This window comes from Mesocricetus auratus, unplaced genomic scaffold (genome assembly GCF_017639785.1).
Source record: "Mesocricetus auratus isolate SY011 unplaced genomic scaffold, BCM_Maur_2.0 Super-Scaffold_100031, whole genome shotgun sequence".
Classification (NCBI taxonomy): Eukaryota; Metazoa; Chordata; class Mammalia; order Rodentia; family Cricetidae; genus Mesocricetus; species Mesocricetus auratus.
The window spans coordinates 3,626,573-3,647,212 of record NW_024429212.1 but is presented as its reverse complement, the minus strand read 5'-3'; the positions used below and the strand labels follow the sequence as shown (position 1 = coordinate 3,647,212).

Sequence of the window (20,640 nt, the reverse complement as noted above, 5' to 3'; positions counted from 1 at the left end):
TCTGAGCATCGGGAGCCCAGAGGGGGAAAGGGCGAGTGATTAGTCTTTGGGAAATGAGGGTTGAATACACATACACGAAGTGTGAAATTGGAGGTAAAAAGGTCAGGGCCTAGGCTGAGTGTCATAGTGGAAGATGGATGCATGATCAGCCACTGCAAAGGACAAGAGCATGCCAGTATACAGTCACAAAGCAGACTGTGAATTCTTTAATTTATCACCAAGGTGAACACATTGTTCATTTGCTACCTTTGGATCTCTGTGCATAGCTCCACCTCCCCAAAGCAAAATCCTAGCTGCTGTTCATGACTGTCTCCTTTGCACCTCATACATTCATCAAAGTGTGACCTATCCCCATAGAGAAGCATCCCTCGTTCCCCACTTCTCTTGGTTATATGACAGAAATTAAAGCAAGTAGGGGCTTTCCTCTTGTTTAGGAATAAAATAAACCAGGCACTGTGTTGAGTGGCTCAAATGCTGCAGGACTCAGAAAATGTAGACTGAATGGAGTGTTGATAACCTATCTCATCATGGTTACTGAATAGTCACTACTACAAGTCTGAGAACACACACACAGAGAGAGAGAGAGAGAGAGAGAGAGAGAGAGAGAGACAGAGACAGAGACAGAGGGAGAGAGAGAGAGAGAGAGAGAGAGCACTGCCAAACAAAGGTAGATTGTTTATGGGATTAAATATGAACGAGTAATTCTGATGATAACTAACATATATACAACCAGTACAATATAACTCCAGATAAGCATGAAATAAAAAAACTAATTTAAATAAAAATAGTGGGGCTAGAGAGTGGGCTCAGTGGTTCAGAGCATGGACTACTCTTGTAGAGAACCAAGGCTTGTTTCCCAACACCCATATAGTAGTTCACAACTGTCTGTAACTCTAGTACCAAGGAAATCTGACACCTTCTGATCAATGCAGGTACCAGGCATGCATAGAGTACACTGAAATATATGAAGGCAAATTAAGCATATATATATATATACATATATATATATAATAAAAATTGCTTAACAAAACCCCAGTACCTGGCATGAGAAATCTCCTTTAAAGCTATTGGTCAGTAAAGTACAAGCAGTGTAGGCTAATGCTCCTCCCTTTGATTACCTCTCAGAAGTTGAGGGTAACTAGTATCACTGAACACACCACACACTTAGAACCTGGGTCTAGCAAATGTCAGGTTGTATCTGGCCTGATGACCTATTTTCCATAGTGCCAGGAGATTCTAGGAAATCTTCCAAGGGATGAAAGCATTCAACAGTTGAGGGGGGAAGTCCTTCTGTGTATATGTTTGTCTTATTGGTTGATAAATAAAGCACTGCTGGCCAATAGGGAAGCAAGATAGGTGGGGCAAGGAGTCAAGGAGGATTCTGGGAAATGAAGTCAATGGTAGAGAGTCACCATGTAAACCTAGAGAGAGAGGATACATGAGGCTGGCATCCTCAGTAAGATAAGAACTTATAGGAATATTATATTAGTGTTATACATTAATACTTAAGACAGAACTAGCTAATGAGAAGCCCTGGACATTGGCCAACAGCATTGTAACAAATAGAGTCTCTGTGTGTTGTTATGGGAGCTAAAGTGACAATGGGACCCAGGCAGAAATCCCATAAGAAATTGTGCCCAATTACAAACAGACCTCCCAGCTGTGATACCTATTAAACACAACAATGAGCAACATGGCAAAATATCCCACATGGTGCAATAGTGGCAGTAATAACTTGGCAGAAACCAACAACTGTCTAATTGGACTTAAGGCCTATTCAACAGGAGAGAAGTTATGCCTGATGCTAGAAATCTAGTTGACTACCCAAAGCTAGGGAATCACTGATCTTAAAAGGGAGTTTGACTTTGCCAAACTGGCATCATTTCTAACTTCATTCTAATACTCATTCTTATATCCACAGGTAAGTGTAACTCTTACCCCTTATCAGAGGAGCGTCTTTCTGTATACATGATTACAGATTTATTTTACTTTTAAATTCTGTGCTGTATGTGGATGTGTGCACAGGAGTGCAGTTGACTCAGAAAGCCAGAGATGCGGGCTGTCTTGGAGCTGCAGTTACACTGCTGTGAGCTACCTCATGTGGATGCTAGGAATTAAACTTGGGGTCCTGGGCAAGAGCAGTACATGCTTTTAACTTTTAATGCAAAGAAGCTTCTATTTATAGATATAGAAACTATTACAGCTGGTGTAAAATTCAGAGATCAGCTGATTATTATACACCAATATCCAGTGGATACATTGCTACCTAAGGCTCAGGGAACATCTTGGAAGAGGAGGAGGAAAGATTGTAGAAGCGAGAGAACTGGGAAGTTGAGTGTGAGATTCTATCTGCTAGACACTGTGATACCTCACAACATGACTGTTGAAACAAGAGCTGAACAATGATGACACGAACCAATGTACTAATTAGGAAGAAGGAAACCTCATTGGGACACCACCCGTAAGCAAAGAACTACAGGCAATTATGGAATGCTAAGAGTGAGATAGTCTTCCTTAGGGATGAACCCCCTAATTGGTTAGTTAGTCTTGAAATCACTTAAATAAAATTAACACTAAATAAATGTATTAGGTTGTTTTATATATTTGTACATATAAACACACACATATACATATGTATGTGGGGGACTGTGTATTCATATGTGTGTAACAGTAATAATCAAAGAAATGGAAACCTTCAATTTGAGAAATAGTGGAGTGACATGGGAGGGATTAGAGCAGTAGTTCTCAGCTTGTGGGTCCTGACCCCTTTGGAGGTTCAATGAACCCTTCTGGGTGGTCACCTAAGACCATCAGGAAACATAGTTTACCTTACAATTCATAGCAATCACAAAATTTCAGTTATGAAGGAGAAATGAAGATAATTTTATGGTTGGAGGTCATCACAACATGAGGAACTCTATTAAAAGTTTGCAGCATTAGGAAGGTTGAGAATCACTGGATCAGAAGGGGGAGATATGGGATGGAAGTGAAAGAGGGAAATGTTGAAACTATGTTTTAATTAAAATTTAAAAAATTCTAAATATAGAAGTAACCATTTGCTTTGGCAGAAATGAGAAAATGTGGGTACAACAATGGCTGTGTACACTGGAGAGGAGAGTCCCCTTCTGTACTTGGCTTAAGGAGTCCACAAAGTATCCTGAGAGGCCACCACACTCTAGCGTAAAAACAAAATAACATTGGTTGGTTTAGTAGAATCTGGCCTTAGAGCAATGTTACATGCAAAATGAGGGTGACGGCTCCTGAGAAAAGGAATGAGGGCCCCTTGGAGTAGGAGATATTTGTGAGTTCAGAGAGGAGCCAACACTTCCTGGAAGTTTCAGAAAAATGGCCAAGGTCCCAGAACAGAAACTAACTGGCATGTTCTTCACTGTGCATGACTAAAGAGTGATAGAGCAAACTGTTTACATAGAGTGGTATAACACAAAGTGATCAACTGCTGTCTTCAAGACACCCTGGTCAGCTCTGCAGAGCTGCACAGGAAATACAGCCAGCTCTAGAGTTGGATGACACCTGACCCTCCTCCAACATGTGGAAATTGTCCAAATGACAAAAGCTGATTGCTGGTTGACTGGGGTTAGGAGATGGGGGTTGATTGGCCTTTGGAGCAGAATAAAGGGCCTACCTGGGGGATCCTAATGAACAGAAAGATGATCCACCTGTCCATGACCTTGGTGTCAATGTCTGGGTAAGTCTGCGAACAATGATGTGTGGTTCCTCACATAAAGGGAACACTCCTAAAACCACCATCGAATCTCAAACTACCTCAGAATAAAACGTTTTTTAGAAAGCCACATGTGTCACGTGATGGGACCTGTGTAGCTGTGCAGTAAGTACACAGTGTTCTCTCTCTCTCTCTCTCTCTCTCTCTCTCTCTCTCTCTCTCTCTCTCTCTCTCTCTCTGTGTGTGTGTGTGTGTGTGTGTGTGTGTGTGTATCTGCCCCAGCTGTGCACAGTGAATACATGCTTTGCCTCATCTAATATTGTTTTATTACAGGAAATCATGGGCACACACATATTCAATTCCAAAATTCAAAGTTGCCAGGACTTGTCACACAGATCGTGCCTTTCTGAATGTTCTATTATGACAGAAGCACTGGTGATTTCATGTTGCAAAATTCCTGTAACTGATGACAAATTTGAAGAGGCACAAACACTGCTGACAGCAACACCCACCCCAGGTCACGGTAGCTGCTTTCTTTGGATAACAAGCATTTAACAAACATCGAACCACACAAAAGCCCATTCCAGTGAACACAATTACTATTACCCAGGAGGCTGGTGCTATAAGCTAGAAGAAAGACAAAATTTGAAAGTAAAAGGATAAGGAGTCCCCAGACAGATATATACAACATCCTAGAACACGAAAGAGTATAGCTTGTAAGAGAGACAAGTGTTAAGACACATGTGGACACAGAACTTTGTGCACTGTTACAAACAGTACTAGATATGTTTAGGGTATATCCTCACCAGTTGTTTGGGCTGATACTTCCACATGGTAAATTCTTTCTTTCACTCTAATCTTTATGTTTCTATGTGTGTGAGGAGATGGGTGGGTATGTGTATGTATGTGGGGGGGTTTGTGGTTGTGTATGTATATGTTTGTGTGGGGGTGGGTGGGTGGAGGTATTCAGGGAGGCCAGAAGAGGGTATTGGGTCTGCTAGCACTGGAGTTAAAGAATGCTGTGTGCCTCCCAGCATGGGTACTGGGAACCAAACTCTGGTCTTCCGTAAGAAAGGCAAAGGTCCTTGACTGCTACGCCATTGCTCTAACCGTGTAAATTCGCAGTTGTGATCTTGCCTGTTGGTATGTGCTTCCTGGCTATGAAAATGCACCTTGCAGTATCCATACCTTACAGATGTCGATATCAAGATTTACATTTGAAAACTTTAAGGAATAAATTAACCACTTTGATTTCACAGTATAGCTGTAAGAAGTTCATTGCAGGCAAGAACCCAGAGGGAATTCATGACAATTGATAATAGATTATTCCAAAAGGTTGCTTATATATCCGTTAAGCTAGTTGTACCCCAATCCCCCCACCCTAACATACAGTTTTTTTTTTACTTTGGCACTGAGATGTCACTTCTGTCACCTAACTTTTTGTAAGTAACTATCCTTGCAATTTCCCTCCTGAGCAATCATGTTCCATAAATACATTCCAATTCCATCATTTATATAGTGTAACTTTAGCTCTTTATTTATTTCAAACCTGAGACTTGCAGTAAGTCCTGGTAAGCCAATATCTCATCTAGGGCACAACATGTGTAAGTCATTATCTGTATATTCTTATAAATAAATACAGTGATGACTTCTACATAGGATTCTATGTGTCTGTCAAATTAGATTATGTCACGTCAAACACAGGGCACAAGAGATTAACCGCTGATTTCTTCTTAAAGTGGGTTTATCGATGACATGTTCATAGGTGTGAACCATTGTGCTTTGCCGGCAGTCCCTTCCCCATTATGAACCCAAGCGAACTTACCACAAAAGGCAGCTATTAATAGGCAGAGACAAAAATTAGAAATTTTCATTGCATTGATCAAAAATAAAGAACTGTTAGAAAGCCAAATATACCTTTGCTCTTTGGTGTTTAAAGATTGTATGCCGTATACAGTTATTTCAGAAATGCTGTATGTCCAATAGAAATGCTAATATTAAAATTTTTAAATGCCCTCAAATTACAGATTTCCATATTCATGAGCTACAAGGTCCTTTGTTCAGTTCTTTAGATTGAGTTTCTGTATAACAAATAAAATCAAAACAATTGAAAATGTTAACTCTTATCCTGCAAAGACCTTCTTAAAACATTTTGTTTCCACGTCTCTGGCTATAGTTGAATCTCACCTTTCTAGTTGCTGCTAGCATTAGCAATGCTTTTATTGACAGAGGCAGACAAGAGGTGGAGAAATCATTAAAAGCTCCCAGCGGCATCCTGTAATCTGCCTGTGTGTCACTGGTAACAGGTGCTTGGTTCATGATGTCAGCAGGTCCATCGCCTCAGCTATAAGCAGCATGCAAATATCTGCCCGCGCAGTCACCCTGACACTGCAGTATAGCGTTCAGGCATTCACTGCTCCTCCTGCTTCTCAGCCAGAACTGCAGGATAGTGGCTGTCCTGCCAAGCAGGCATCAGTAGAATCGCTCTGTTGTCTGTTTGAATTGAATGTTGTGAAGCAGGAAGCCAAAGAGTGGGGGAAATCTAATTTGAGAACCGTGGACTGAATCGTTTATCACATAATGCTTCCCTGGAGTCAGTGTGCCTCCAGAACTGAGAATAAATAATCACTATCCAGTGTTTGGAGGAAACACATCAAAGTGCCTTTGTGTCCTCACCTTTGTGGGCAGGCTCACTGAAACTGTGCAGCAGTAAAAAGAGTGTTAACTCCTAATTTAGCCTAATTAACTAGGAGACAGATGCTAATGGAATCTGGTATACATACTTGAGGTTACAGAACTACAGTAAATGGAGCCATGCCCAGGCTCAAAGAGTGGGCTCATTTTTCCCAGTCTGAAAATTACACAACTATGAGGAATGTGCATCTACAGCTGAGATTCTTTACATGGTTCATAATAAATGTAAGTGGGTTTTATTTTTCTTATAGTTACATGTATACTGTACATGCAACTCAGTTATGTATACATGCACATGTTCTCCTTTCTTTGCAAGTAGGGATGGAATTGCCAATATGGAGTGCTTCATGGACTCTTTAACAATGCCCACTGTTTCCAAAGGCATCACTCAGGTCTATATCTCCAGTGATTCTTAACCACTTGAATGAGAGTGTGGTTCATCCTGGAAAAAAATGTCTTCAAACCCCTTTAAGGTGTAATGCCACATACATCTCATTAAGGGAATACTTCGGTGACCAGAGCTCTCTAAGAACTGTGAATATTACAAAAGACATAAAACTCCCACTTAGAAGACTCATGAATCCCCAGAACCAATAGCTGAAAAGAAAGCAATAAGCAAAAGGCAGCCCAAGAACAAGCAATGGATTAAAAACTGAAGACAAAACATCATTAGTTTTCAGTCAGGGAGCAGGTGTTAAACCCAGGTGTCTAGGTGCCACATCAATATTTTCTGAGCAGAAGGATGGATGGATGGATGGATGGATGGGTGGGTGGGTGGATAGATGGATGGATGGACCCCAGTTGCAGGAATAACCAACATGAATGTTTCAAGGGTTAGGATGAGAGTCACAGGAAGCAGTCTCCCCTTACTCTTAAGTTTCCTCAAAGGAGTGTTTGTTATCGACAACTTAGAAATGAGCATCCTAGCAGGAGGGAGAAGTGACTGGGTGATAGAGGAACAATGCATTCCATAGAGGGCACAGTGCAAGCTCATAAGCCAGGAAACAGCACACAGAATGCGAGTGAGGATCACATAAGGAGAGGGAACCAGAGGTCACCACTCTGAGGCCACGTAGCAGACTCAGAATTTCTTTTAGACAGAGGCGGGCTCATGTTCTACCATAATTGGCAATGTAGAGGTTTCCCCAAGCAGGATTAGCTTGGTTTGATTTCCTTTCTGATCAAGCTCAGTGCCATGAGCTGAGGCTCTTTTGGGTGGAGACCAGGATAAGGTACCTGTGCAGCAGAGAGCAGCCTTGCAGCCATTGGAAGTGTAGGCCATTGTCATGAACAGTCAGTCTCCAGTGAGAGTCATATTCTTCTTAAGATATCTGAAGATGCCCAAGTGAAGTTATTTAAATGACGTCTTACAAGTTGACAAAGCAGGCATGACTGTAGCAACACCTCTTGTGTATCTTTGTCTAAACTTGATGAAGAAGTCAATGACTTTATGACGCTATTAATATAGAGAAGAGCAGGTGACTCTGAGTAACTCCACATATGAGATGGTGCACACATATGCAGGGCAGGGGAGAAAAGGAACCCTGTGATGGATCACAAGGAGTGGGTAAGACAGGCATATTCGTGGACAGTCACACAAGTGGAGTAGTATTTCTGAAAGGGGAAGAAATCCCTCAGCATCTAGGTTCTGAAGGAGGCTTTTTAGACAGGGATAAACTGGGAAATGCTTGTGGGTTGTATGTGACAAGAGCAGGGACCACTAGGTAATGGAGGTGGACCCAAAAGTAGGGGGCTGGGGAGTGAATCACTTCTCACCCTTCACTTGCCATGAACACTGTCGATTAAAAAAAGAGCAGAAATAAGACTTCAGCAACCCACAGAATTAGGACCAGGAATTTCAGCATCACTGCCTCCATCATTCACTGAACGTTGTTAGACGTGTGGATTTGAGAAGCCAGGTGACTAGGTACATCAAAGATGACACTGAAAAGAAGGCTCAGAGGCTATGACTGTTTGCTGGTCTTCCAGAGGATCAAGGTTTGGTTGTCAACACTTAGTGACTCATAACCTCTTGCAACTTCATATCCAGAGGATATGATACCACCTTCTGACCCATGTAGTCTCCTGCACACATGTGATGCACACACATACACACTCTCACACACACACACAAATTAAGTATTTCAAAAAGGACGATGCATCTCTGCTCTCTGTAAGACCCTAGAAAGTTCTGAGGAAGCAAACAGGCTCCACGGTTGCAGAGACTCTTGTCACAGACTGTTTTTACCTCGAATCTCACCTCACAAACCTCCAGTTTCTAATGGTTTCTCTCCTATAAAACAGCCCCACCCCATTCAGCAATTAGCAGGGCCAAAGGCTCCCCTTGTTGTAAACAACCAATTACTTCTAAATGAAAACAGGGCTATTAAATTATCTTCCAATAAAGTAAATTGGGGAGACCAGTCATGTAGCCCCTGGCCACCACTGCTAGCTATCAAGAAATTGATCCAGCAGATTCAGATCTTGCAAAACTACTCCCATCATTTCCCGCAGAGAACCAAAGCTCTAGTGAGGCATTAGAGAAACAGCCTAAGTTGACTTAATCCACGAGGGAAGGTCAGTTCTGGGCGATGAACTCCATTTTCTTGCGTTTCATGCATGATTAAATGGTAATTACACAGTAATGGAAAGGGTTTGGCTGATTACAGTGGACATAATTGCAGCACTGAGTGTGTCCCCATTTTACACGTTATGCTAAGCAGGCAAGACAACGGACATCTGATGGGTGATATCTTCCTAGAGCCTATGGTTGGCCTCCCTGAGGAGGGATTTTGTCTCACATAAAGTGAGGAAAAACACACAGGTGACTGTGTGACACCCTCTGTTTCCTTTGGGGCCTTGAGTCAGACACTGAAGCAGCAGCTATAGAAACAATGTTCCTAGATCAATATTTGTATTTTATTTTATTTTACTTTACTTTTTTATTCCATCTACCCAATTTGTTTTTATTCTGAGATAAGGTCTCTTGTAACTCTTTCAGTTAAATTTGAGTACTTATTTTTCTATTTCCATATAGAATGTCATTGGAATTTTGGTGGGGTCTGAAATAAATACATAGATCACTTTAAGTGTATACCAATTTTCACAATAGTTATTTTGACCATTCATTATCATTATAGATCCACAAATCTTCAGTATGTTCTTCAGTTTCTTCCTTCACTGTCTCAAAGCTTTCATTGTAGAAGTCTTTCATCCCCATGGCTACATCTATCATAATTTATGGGTGCTTGGAAAGCTACTGTGAATGGCACTCCTTTCTAATTTCTTCCTTGGTGAGTTGGTTATTAGTACATAGGAGAGCTATTGATTTTCTGCGCTGGTTTTAGTGAAAGTGTTTATCAGTTACAGTGGTTTGTAGTCTTTGGAGTCTCTTTGAGTATAGGATTCTATTATCTACAAATATGGATAATTTGATTTTGTAATTTTCTACTTGTATCCCATGAGTGTGTGTGTGTGTGTGTGTGTTTGTTTTATTTTTACTTAACTGAGACACTGATCATTATACCAAGTATGAATTGAAATTCAACATTTCTCCCATTTAGTGCAATGTTGTCAGACTTAGTCTTTCTTATAGTGGGGTTGACTCCTTCTGTTGCCTGTTCTTCAGGGCTTTTGTCAGAAACAGATGCTGAAGTTCATCAAAGGCCTTTTCTGCACTGATCGAACTGATCATGAGTTTTCTGTCCTTTAGTGCACATCTGCTGAAGCGTACTTATCACTTGGTACCTGTGTAACCATCCTTGTATCTTTGGGATGAAATCAGTTTGGTCACCTTAATATTTTCTTGAATTTAGTTTGAAGAGTTTTACCAAGAATTTTTTATAATCATGTACATTAGGTACTATAGTTAACAGCTTCTTCTTTGTTATTGCTGCTGTTCCTTCATCCAGATGTGGCTGCCTGGGCCATGCTAATCAGAGGTTGGTTGTGTCCTTTCTCTTTCTATTCTGTGGAGCAGCCTAAGGAGCATTGGTGTTAAGTCTTCTTTAAGGCCATCTGGCAATCAACTGTTTTTTGGCTTTTCTTTTACTGCTTCAATCTCACTGATTTTTATTAGCCTGCTTTGGTTATTTATATCATCTTGGTTTAATTTAAGTAAGCTCTCTGTGTCAAGATATTTGTTCATTTAGTCTAGATTGTCCAGTGTTTTGTATATAAGTTTTCAAACTGTTCCCTAGAGACTCTCTGGATTTCTTTGGATCCTAGAGTAGCCTCTTGTTTTTAACTCTGATTATCACTCTTATTAATAACTTTGGTATTTTTCTGTCTTTCTTCTCGTTATTTTTTCTTAGCTTTTTAGTCTTAGTTTTTCAAAGAATCATCTCATTGCCTTATTGACTCTACATATTGTTCTTTTTGCCTCAACTCAATAAAGAGATGGAGGCTTCAACTAAATAATCAGATCTAACATCTATTGTTCCTAGGAAATATATGACACAGTTAAAGACACCCACAGCCTGAGAGTCAATGAACAGAAGGGTATCTAGTAAACAGAAACCAACAACAAGCCATTACAACTATTTCTTACATCTGATAGTAAACTTCAAACCAAAATTACTAAGAAGTGACAAAGAAGCAAATCATCAAGAAGACACAGCAATTGTAAAAGCACCAGGGCTCCTGTGAGGAATTTTCTTGATTAGATTATTTGAAGATGGAAAATCCACCTTAGATGTGGATATTAGCCCAGATGATAGAAAATGGACAAAAACCATTGTTTTATCCATGATTGCCTTTGCTTCTTACAAATTCACTTACCCTGTTGCAGCTGTATTCTTTCACTGATATTAGAAACAGCTTCGTGGGCTTCCAAGTCAGATTAAATACTAGAAGCCATCTAAGAATGTCCCAGGTTGCCTGTAGCAAATTGGAACCACTTTCTTGATATTGAACAACTACTGCATTTCTGGCCTCTCCAATGTAAAACAGCCATTGTTGGACTATCTGAGCTATATTATGGAAGCCAGTCAAAGAAGATCCCCCTTGAATATATAATTCATTCTATCAGTTCTCTTTCTTTGGAGGATCTAACTAACAGTCTGATCATTATTTGTTCTTTATATTCTATTGGTTGTGTGTGATTACTGCTTGGACATGATAGAGTCGGTACTGTCTATCTCTCATTTGCTTGGAGACTCTACTCATGGAATTTGCTCTTTCCTATGCTCATGCCACTGAGACTGTCTCCTTCCTCCATGGATAACGTTTCTTAAGCATCTTCTTCAGTGCAGTTTGATGATCGTGAATTACCAGAGTTTATGTTAGATCTTAAATGCTCTTATTTCTCCATCAAATTTAAAAGCTCTCTTTGATTGATGCAGCAATCTTGGTCGGCAGCTACTTACTTTGGAGGCTTGAATTACAACATCACATGCTTTCCAGGCTTGGAAGCTTGCTGATGTTTTTAATCTGATTTTATTCTGATGTTTTCCCCTTTGTAGGTGAGGTAATGGTTTTTCTTTTATGGCCTTTACTGTTGTTTCTTTGTTGTGTACTTTTTCCATAATTTTGTGCTTTTTTCCATAATTTGGGGGGAGGTGTTCATGTTTTACTATTCCTATTTGGGTATTTGAATAGATGATTCTTCCCCTGAATTTAGGGAATTTCATTGAGTACATTCTCAGCTCCTTGACAATAGATTATCAAGTTTGGTGTCTTGGTCATATCTCATAGGTCTTAGACATTGGAAACATGCTCACTTATTTGATTCTTATGAGTGCTAAGTTAGTCAAACCCTGGTATTCTTTCTTTTTGATGTTTTTCATAGTGTTTATTATTTGAGTAAAAGAAACTTTTGTTTCCAACAATTCTGTTTGTTTTTTTCTTTTTTAATTATTAGTTTTTGTTGCCATTGTTGAATTTCCTCTCAGGTTTCTGACTTCTCCATCCATCATTCTGATATTCTTGGGCATTTTACCTTACTTCTTCCTTTGTTACTGACCTTCCTCTCCAGGCCCTGGATTGAATTTATCTTCTCTCCATAAATCCTTTTTAGACTTGCACCTGGAACTTTCCCTGTGTTGAAATCCTTGCCTGCAGTAGCTAAGGAGTTAGGGTCTTTTAGAAGAGTCATTCTGTCACTACACTTGGCCTTCTCATGTTGTGTGTCCCTCTATTGTGTCTTGTGTTTTGGCTGGTCTGGATGGTTCTTCTGTTTTATTTGGAGATCTTCTCTGCAAACCAGGACACAGAAAAAGGAGACTCTATCTGGCTCTGGAAGCCCTGTCAGGAACATGGCTGAACCTGTGTCTGTGTCCTACCTCTTACTACACCTTGTAGGTGTCAGGTGTCTGTTTAGCCCTGCCCTCTTTGGCTACTTATGCTGTCCTGTGTGGACACTGCTTCTATGTGACATGTTATCCTGTGCTATTCCCTCCTTTTGGTGTTATCCCCACCCTGCTGCACTATATTTAGTCCTAGAAACCACACTGTTTCCTTTAGAGAATGGAGCCTTGAAATTGGCAACTTTCTCTGCCATTCTAATCAACAAAGTCACAAGCATAGAGGCAGAGGGTCCCCTTACTGCAGGCATAGGAAGGAAATCAAATTTCCCAAGCACAGATATACCATGTTTTTATACCCTGATTTTTCCTTTCTATGGACTTGATGATAATTTTACAGAAACTCATCTAGAAAAAGTATGATGCCAGGTATAGAAGCAACAACAATACCAGCACAAGGTGGCATAAGCCAGAAGATGGTCTGTTCTAGGCTACCAAGAACTTCATAGTGAGGCACTACTTCAAAATAAAACAAATGGGCCATTTCCTGCCCAGCTTTCCCTGTGGTGCCCAGTTCCACCTCACCAGTGAATTCCCCAGAGAGACCAGGAGGCAGATCCAACCATCCAGCATCTGCTGCCAACCCTATCTAGCAACTGCTGCCAACCCAGTTTTGGACCGGCACCCACTGGAAAAGGTGTGTGTTGGGTCATTTTCTGCCCAGATTTCCCTGTTTGAGTCCCCTGAAATGCAGTCCCTAGTAGCATCCCACCACTGAATACCCCAGAGAGGCCAGGAGGTAGACCCAGCCATCTAGAATCTGCCCCCATTCCTATCTAGGACCAGCACCCACTGGAAGAGAGAGCCATCTAACATCTGCTGCCATTTGAGTCTTGGACCTACCTGGAGAGAGCCTTGGACCCATACCCACCAGAAGAGGGAGAGACCCCACCTGCACCCACTGGAAGAAGGGATGGGAAGACAACAGTATAAGAACACACTCAACGACAGAAAGACCACCAGAATCTAGGGATTATATACCACCAAGACCTGAACATCCGAACACATATGAAGCAGAAGAGAATGACCTTAAAAATAATTTTATGAAGATGATAGAGTTCTCAAAGATAAAATGAGAAAATCCCTTAAAGAAATGGAAGAAAAAACAAAATCAAAGAAATGGAGGAAAAGACAAACCCCAAAATGCAAGAAATCAACAAATCTCTTAAAGAAAGAAAGTAAAGCCAAGAAAAAACAATCAAACAGATGAAGGAAACAATTCAAACTGTTGACACCTGAAAACTGAAATAGGGAACATAAAAAAGAAAGCACAAACTGAGGGAATTCTGGAAATGGAAAATCTGGGTAAATGATCATGAACTACAGATGCAAGCATAACAAACAGAATTCAAGAGATGGAAGAGAGAATCTCAGGTGCTGAAGATTAACTAGAGGAAATAGATTCATCAACCAAAGAAAATCTTAAGTCCAATAAATCCTTAACACAAAATATCCAGGAAATATGGAACACCATGAAGACCAAACCTATAGAGGGCAGCAAAGAAGTATAGGTCAAAGGTGCAGAAAACATATTCAACAAAATCATAGAAGAAAACTTTTCCAACCTAAAGAAGGACATGCCTATGAAAGTACAAGGAGCTTACAGAACACCAAATAGATTGGACCAAAAAAAAAAGTCCCCTCGCCACATAATCAAAACATCAAACATACAGAATACAGAAAGACTATTAAAGGCAGCAAAGGAAAAAGGCCAAGTAAAATAAATATAAAGGCAAGCCTATAAAAATTATATCTGACTTCTCAATGGAAACCCTAAAATCTAGACGGTCCTGGATATGTGTTCTACAAACACTAAGAGACCATGAATGCCAGCTCAGACTACTATAACCAGCAAAGTTTCAATCATTATAAATGGAGAAAACAAGATATTTCATGACAAATCCAGATTTAAACAATACACAAATCCAGCCCTATAGAAAGTACTGGAAGGAAAACTACAACTAAAGGAAGTTAACTACACTCACAAAAACACATTACCAAAGCCAAAAGAAGGGGAGGTGGGGGGAGATCCACACACAATACCACCACTAAAAACTAATAATAAAGAAACAATAATCAACAATCAATGATCATTAATATCCCAAAATAACAATGGTCTTAACACACACCTCAACTTCTAAGACAGACGGTACCTCAGAGTAAAGGGATGGGAAAAGATCTTTACAATCAAATGGTTCTAAGTAACAAGCTGGTGTAGCTATTCTAATATCTAGCAAATTTGACTTCAAACTAAAATCAATCAAAAGAGATGAAGAAGATGACTTCATATAGATGACAGGAAAAATCCACCAGGAAGAACTTTCAATTAAGAACATCTGTGCCCCAAACACTAAGGCACCCACATTTGTAAAAGAAACATTACTAAATCTTAAAGCAATACGCCACTCTCACCACTGGACAGGACCACCAGACAGAAACTTAACAAAGAAACAAAGGAACTAACAGAAGTCATGACCCAATTGGATTTAACAGGTATCTATAGAACATTCCATCCAAACACAAAAGAATATAACTTCTTCTCAATGTCACATGGAACCTTCTCTAAAATCAGCCACATACTCTGCATCAACACACACAAAAAAATTGGAATAGCCCACTGTATCTCATCAGGTCACCATGGTTTAAAGTTAGAATTCAACAACAACACAAAGTGCAGAAAGCCTACAAACTGATGGAAATTGAACAATGCTCATTTGCATCACCCCTGGGTCAAGGGAAAAAATAAAGAAATTAAAGACTTCCTAGAATTCAATGAAAATGAAGATACAACATAGTCAAATTTATGAGACATGTTGAAAGCAGTGCTAAGAGGAAACTTCATAGCACTAAGTGCCCACATGAATAAAGTGGACAATAGTCACACTAAAGAATTAACAGCACACCTGAAAGCTCTAGAACAAAGACTCTAAGCACTCAGTGCCCACAGAGCTCACTACTGACTACCATCTGAGCATGCTCTGTGACCTCACAGGCTTCCACCTGAGCATCTCTCCTTCCCATTCCTTAGGTCTTCACTTACAATGGCTCCCACGCCACACAAAACTAAACCACACAAAGAGACAACTAAGAAAGAGAACTACAGACCAATATCCCTCATGAACATTGATACAAAAATACTCAATAAAATCGAATCCAAGAACACATCAGCAAAATCATCCAGCATGATCAAATAGGTTTCATCCCAGAGATGCAAGAATGGTTCAACATATAAAAATCCAACAATGTAATCCACCATATAAATAAACTGAAAAAGAAAAAAAAACACATGATCATCTCACTAGATGCTGAGAAATCCTTTGACAAAATCCAACACCCCTTCATGTTAAAAGTCTTGGAGTGATCAGGGATAACAGGAACATACCTAAACATAATAAAAGCAATATACAGCAAACCAACAGCCAACATAAAACATGGAGAGAAACTCAACGTGATTTCTCTACATTTGGGAACAAGGTAAGGCTATTCACTCTCTCCATATCTCTTCAATATTGTACTTGAAGCTCTAGTTAGAGCAATAAGACAACAAAAGGAGATCAAGGGGACACAAATTGGAAAGGAAGAAGTCAAACTTTCACTATTTGCAGATGATATGATAGATTATGTAAGTGCCCAGAAAAACTCTACCAGGGAACTCCTCCACTGGTTAAACACCTTCAACAAAGTGGCAGGATATAAGATCAACTCAAAAAGAAGCCCCATGAGACAAGTCTGTGTGATGTCCAATTGCAGATGTGACACATTTGGAAAGGCAGCCTCAGACGGGGAGGTCATCAGGGATGTTCCAGGACTGGGGGTAGAGCAAGAAGGGGTAGAACAGAGGTATTTATCTGACTCTGTTAGTCGGGCCCTCTAAAGGAACAGAACTGATAGAATGAATTATACATTCAAGTGTGGCATCTGCAATATCACAATATGGCCCCGATAGTCCAACAATGGCTGTCTTACACCGGAAAGACAGCGGTTCCAATTTGATACAGGCAGCCTGGGAGATTCCTGGAGGATTTCTAGTCTTTGCTACCTTGGATGCCCAAAACGCTGTTTCTAGCATCAGTGAAGAAATACAGCTGCAACAGGATAAGTGATGTTGCCAGAAGGAGCAAAGGCAATCAGGCAAAAAGCAATTTTTTTTGTCCATTTTCTATTATCTGGGATGCTATGAGGTGATTACTATTTGAAATGACATTGTGATGGTAGCTATGTGTATTTACGCCCTGGCCTAAACCCAGGCCACAACAGCCAGAGCAAGTGCTGACAAGAACTGAGGTGTAGGGACAGAATACTGTGGCAGCTGGACTCATAGATCAACCAAGTGCCACTGTTGAGAAGGACAGTTGGAAAGTCAGTGCAGGAGGAGTGAGCAGTCTATGAGAACTCTGTATTTCTTTGTGAACTTAAAGTGCTGTGGATAGCAAAGACTGCTGAAAATATACAAGCTGGATTGCATGCAGAAGGGAAAAGACAGGGCACATCACCTACAACCTTGTCAGGGTGAATACAGAAGAGATAAAGACAGGGCACAAAAAGTCAGGGTGTGTACCGAAGGGAAAAGACAGGGCACATTACCAGCTGCCTCATCAGACTTTTTGTTTGTTAAATAAAGTATACTGACAACCAGCTGGCTTGCTGCAACTTCCCCCAAACAAACGGTGATTTTATACAGCAGAAAACCAACGGGCACAACCCTGGACTAAAGGACTTATTTATTTATTACCAAGCTATGGTGACCACTGAAGGGAGCATCTTCACATGGGCCCAATAACGAGTAAAGTTATTTCCATACAAAGGTATGACTCCATGGGCCAGGGTGTAGCTCCATCTGTAGAGTATATGCTTAACATGCATGAAGCCCTCCCTTCAGTTATGATTAAATAAACTCATGCCTGTAATCATAATACTTGGGAGGTGGAGACGAGAAGATGAGAAGTTCAAGGTCATCTTTGGCTTCCTGGCTCATTTGTTGGCATCCTGGGCTATATGAAGCTTTGTCTCCAAAAAACAATGACAATAAAAATAAAAATAAGTTATCACCTCAAAGTACTGTGCCGCCAGAATAAGGAATTGTAGAGATTGTAACCTCTATTTCATTGCTGACATTTTAAGGCATTAACCTGACCTCAACCTTACACTTTCTTATGCAAATGCTAAACATGACTGCCAAGAAGCAAAGTATGTGGGTGTAGGTTTCTTACCAGATTTCCTTTGGCTGACCTTGTTTGTTACTTCATTATATGGCAACTCTGTCTGGTGCTCCTTGGAGGGTAGTAAATGATTGAACTGCCAGAAAATATACCCATTGCACCTTTCTGTGGGTACAGTTCATATGGATGGACTGTACAGTGTGACTGGGACTATCTTAAGTATGTAAGACTTCAAGTGTGGGAATGCATCTCTTGGTAATAATTCCCTAGAAGCTAGTGTATTAGTGACCTCAACACTTAATCCGAGGAAGGATCCACACACTTGCAAAGTGGAGGTAGAAAAGGCAGCATAAGTAAGTCTTGTCAGCAAGTGTCTGAAGCCCCATACAGACTCAAAGTCAAGACAGGGAACCCAGAGTCAATGCCATGTACAGGGGAACCCCAGACACAAGCCCCACTTTCCCACAGTGATGTCATTGACATCTGCCTTCTATGGCGCCTAGATAGTAGCTGTCTGGGTGAAAATTTGCAGTCAACCTTTTCATTTCAGCATCCCTACTTGGTAATATACACAGTTCGCTGAGCCAACTGTACTCTTGACAATAATGGATTGAGGACATATCCCCCATAAAGTACAGCCATTGGCATTTGAGAAAAGCAGCTCTGAGAGCTCCTGCCTCTACGTCTCTTGAAGCAGGCACACAGGAATCCCTTGTAAGGTCAGTCACAAGATCTCCCCCCCATAACAGTATTTCCTGTGAGCAGAGGGAGGAACATGGTGATGTGGAGAAGACTCTAACTCCTCAGTGCTCACTATTGACTGCCATCTGAGTATATCCTTTGCCCTCATGGGCTCCAACCTGAGCATCTCTCTTTCCTTAGGTCTTCACTTACAAAGGCTCCCAGGCCACACAAAACCAATACTAAGTAAGGTTGGCAATGTTTTTCTTGGGCTCATTCATCTTTTGTCACAGGGTCACAGGCACCTTGGTTATGAACCCACAGATGAGAACAGAACTTGCTCTCCTCTAAATGAAAAAAAAAACCAAAGAAAGAAATCTCTTCTCCTTGACAATATGCCCTTTCCAAGTCTCAGTGTATGCTAAGAAAATATTGCTCAGTCACATAGGAATACAGAGTCCTGTGCCCCGGCAAGCCCTGGTGTTGAATGAAGAAACCGTATTTGCACCTACTAGAAAACTGGATGGAGAAGCCGGACTTGCTGATGAAAAAGTCACTGTCAAACTGCAGGGTGAGCGAGTTGAAGGTGCTGTGGATGTCCTCAGGCAGGGCCGAGCCGCTCCACTCCTTCAGCAGAATGTTGCTGTCCGCGGGACCATCCCAGACCTTGAGGATGTCGTGAGCTGTCTCGGTGTCAAACACGATGAAGTGGAGGCTGCAAAGAGAGAGCAGAGCTTCTGTGTTCAGTGAGAATCGCACTTGCTCTCCACAGAGGGCATCCTCCTAGCCACAACGTTGTGCTGAGCACCAGCTCATTTCACATTTCCACTAACGGTGTTCTAACACGTCTGGAAAAGAAGGACGAGGGTCCGGGCAACTGAAAACCTAGCGCAGCACAAACACATCAGTCACTGGTATAGAGGGCCACGGTATAGGCTAAGCTGCTGTGGCAGACACAGCATTTCTTCTCAAGACTTCTAGATGGTTTCTATAATTCCAGGCAGAGCGCACACATTAAGTTCCACTCTGGCTTCTTCTTACTAATGCTGTTCTTAACATGCCACTAGGTGGCAGCACACACACCCAGAGAAAGACCTCCAACACGGCCTGTTAGTTCCCTTGGTCTGTTCTGATGTCCTTTCTGTAAATTTTATCTTCAGAGTTAGAACATTATTTGAGGCAACAACACAAATGCAGAACTGCCTGATACAAATTCTCTTCTTTATAACATTTTATCTACTTCTACTAGACTTGCAGGTATTTCCCAGAACCACCCAAGGAATCTCACAACGATGACGGGCAGACAGAAGAGTTTAATGAAAAGGACAGCAAAAGTCATTTTCCTCAAAGTTCTTTATAGGCTTTAATTTACTGCTTACTGCTCACAGATTTTCCCACAGACACAGTCGCCATAGGTGACCTCCACAGAACTGTCCCTCAGTGTCAACTACATCATTTCTCACCAATTACATATACAAAGGATTGGCGCATCTCCCCTGGGTAAAGCATAAATTATGTAGTGCACATTTAGACATTTGGTACAGAATAATATATGTAAAGTACAGGATGTAGTATAATTTACTTCTCAGCATTTATTTTCTTAATTATTTGTCCTACTTGTTTCAACTCCCTTAAGAAACAAACTTTTATGGGGACATCTATATATATTGCCTGCACACTGACTAGTCACCTGCTTGTCTCAACACCCATCACTGTGTGTTGCGATATTCCCATTTAGACTTTCAGCATTCCCACATGTGCTAGCGTGTGAGATCCCTGAGTACCTGGGTCCCCTGTATGTGTTTACTGGGAAGCATGAAGGTGAAACCATGTAGACTGCATGTGTGTATGTCATTCCCAGTTTAACTTTACACTGGGGAGCATGAGTCTCCATGCTGGTCATTTACTTCAACATTTATTTTTTATTTCTGTGAATATATGTGTGCTCATGTGTGCACACATGGACTGAAGGTGCTGGCAGAGGCCAGAAGAGGACGTCAGATCTGCCGGAACTGGAGTAGTAGGTAGTTGTAGGCTTGATGTGGGTGCTAGGAACAGAACTTGGGTCCTCTGCAACTATAGTTTGCATTCTTAGCCACTGAGCCATCTCTCCAGCCCCCTG

General features: G+C 41.0%; 1 protein-coding gene across 1 annotated transcript in view; it reads right to left on the bottom strand.

Annotated features, from left to right (window-relative positions):
• Csmd1 (CUB and Sushi multiple domains 1) overlaps positions 1-20,640 on the bottom strand; it is a 1,489,308-nt gene that overhangs the window by 188,966 nt on the left and 1,279,702 nt on the right. The window contains exon 26 of the mRNA XM_005082604.4: positions 19,031-19,233. Within this exon, the coding sequence (XP_005082661.1) occupies positions 19,031-19,233 (203 nt within the window). The remainder of the gene's footprint in view (positions 1-19,030; positions 19,234-20,640) is intronic.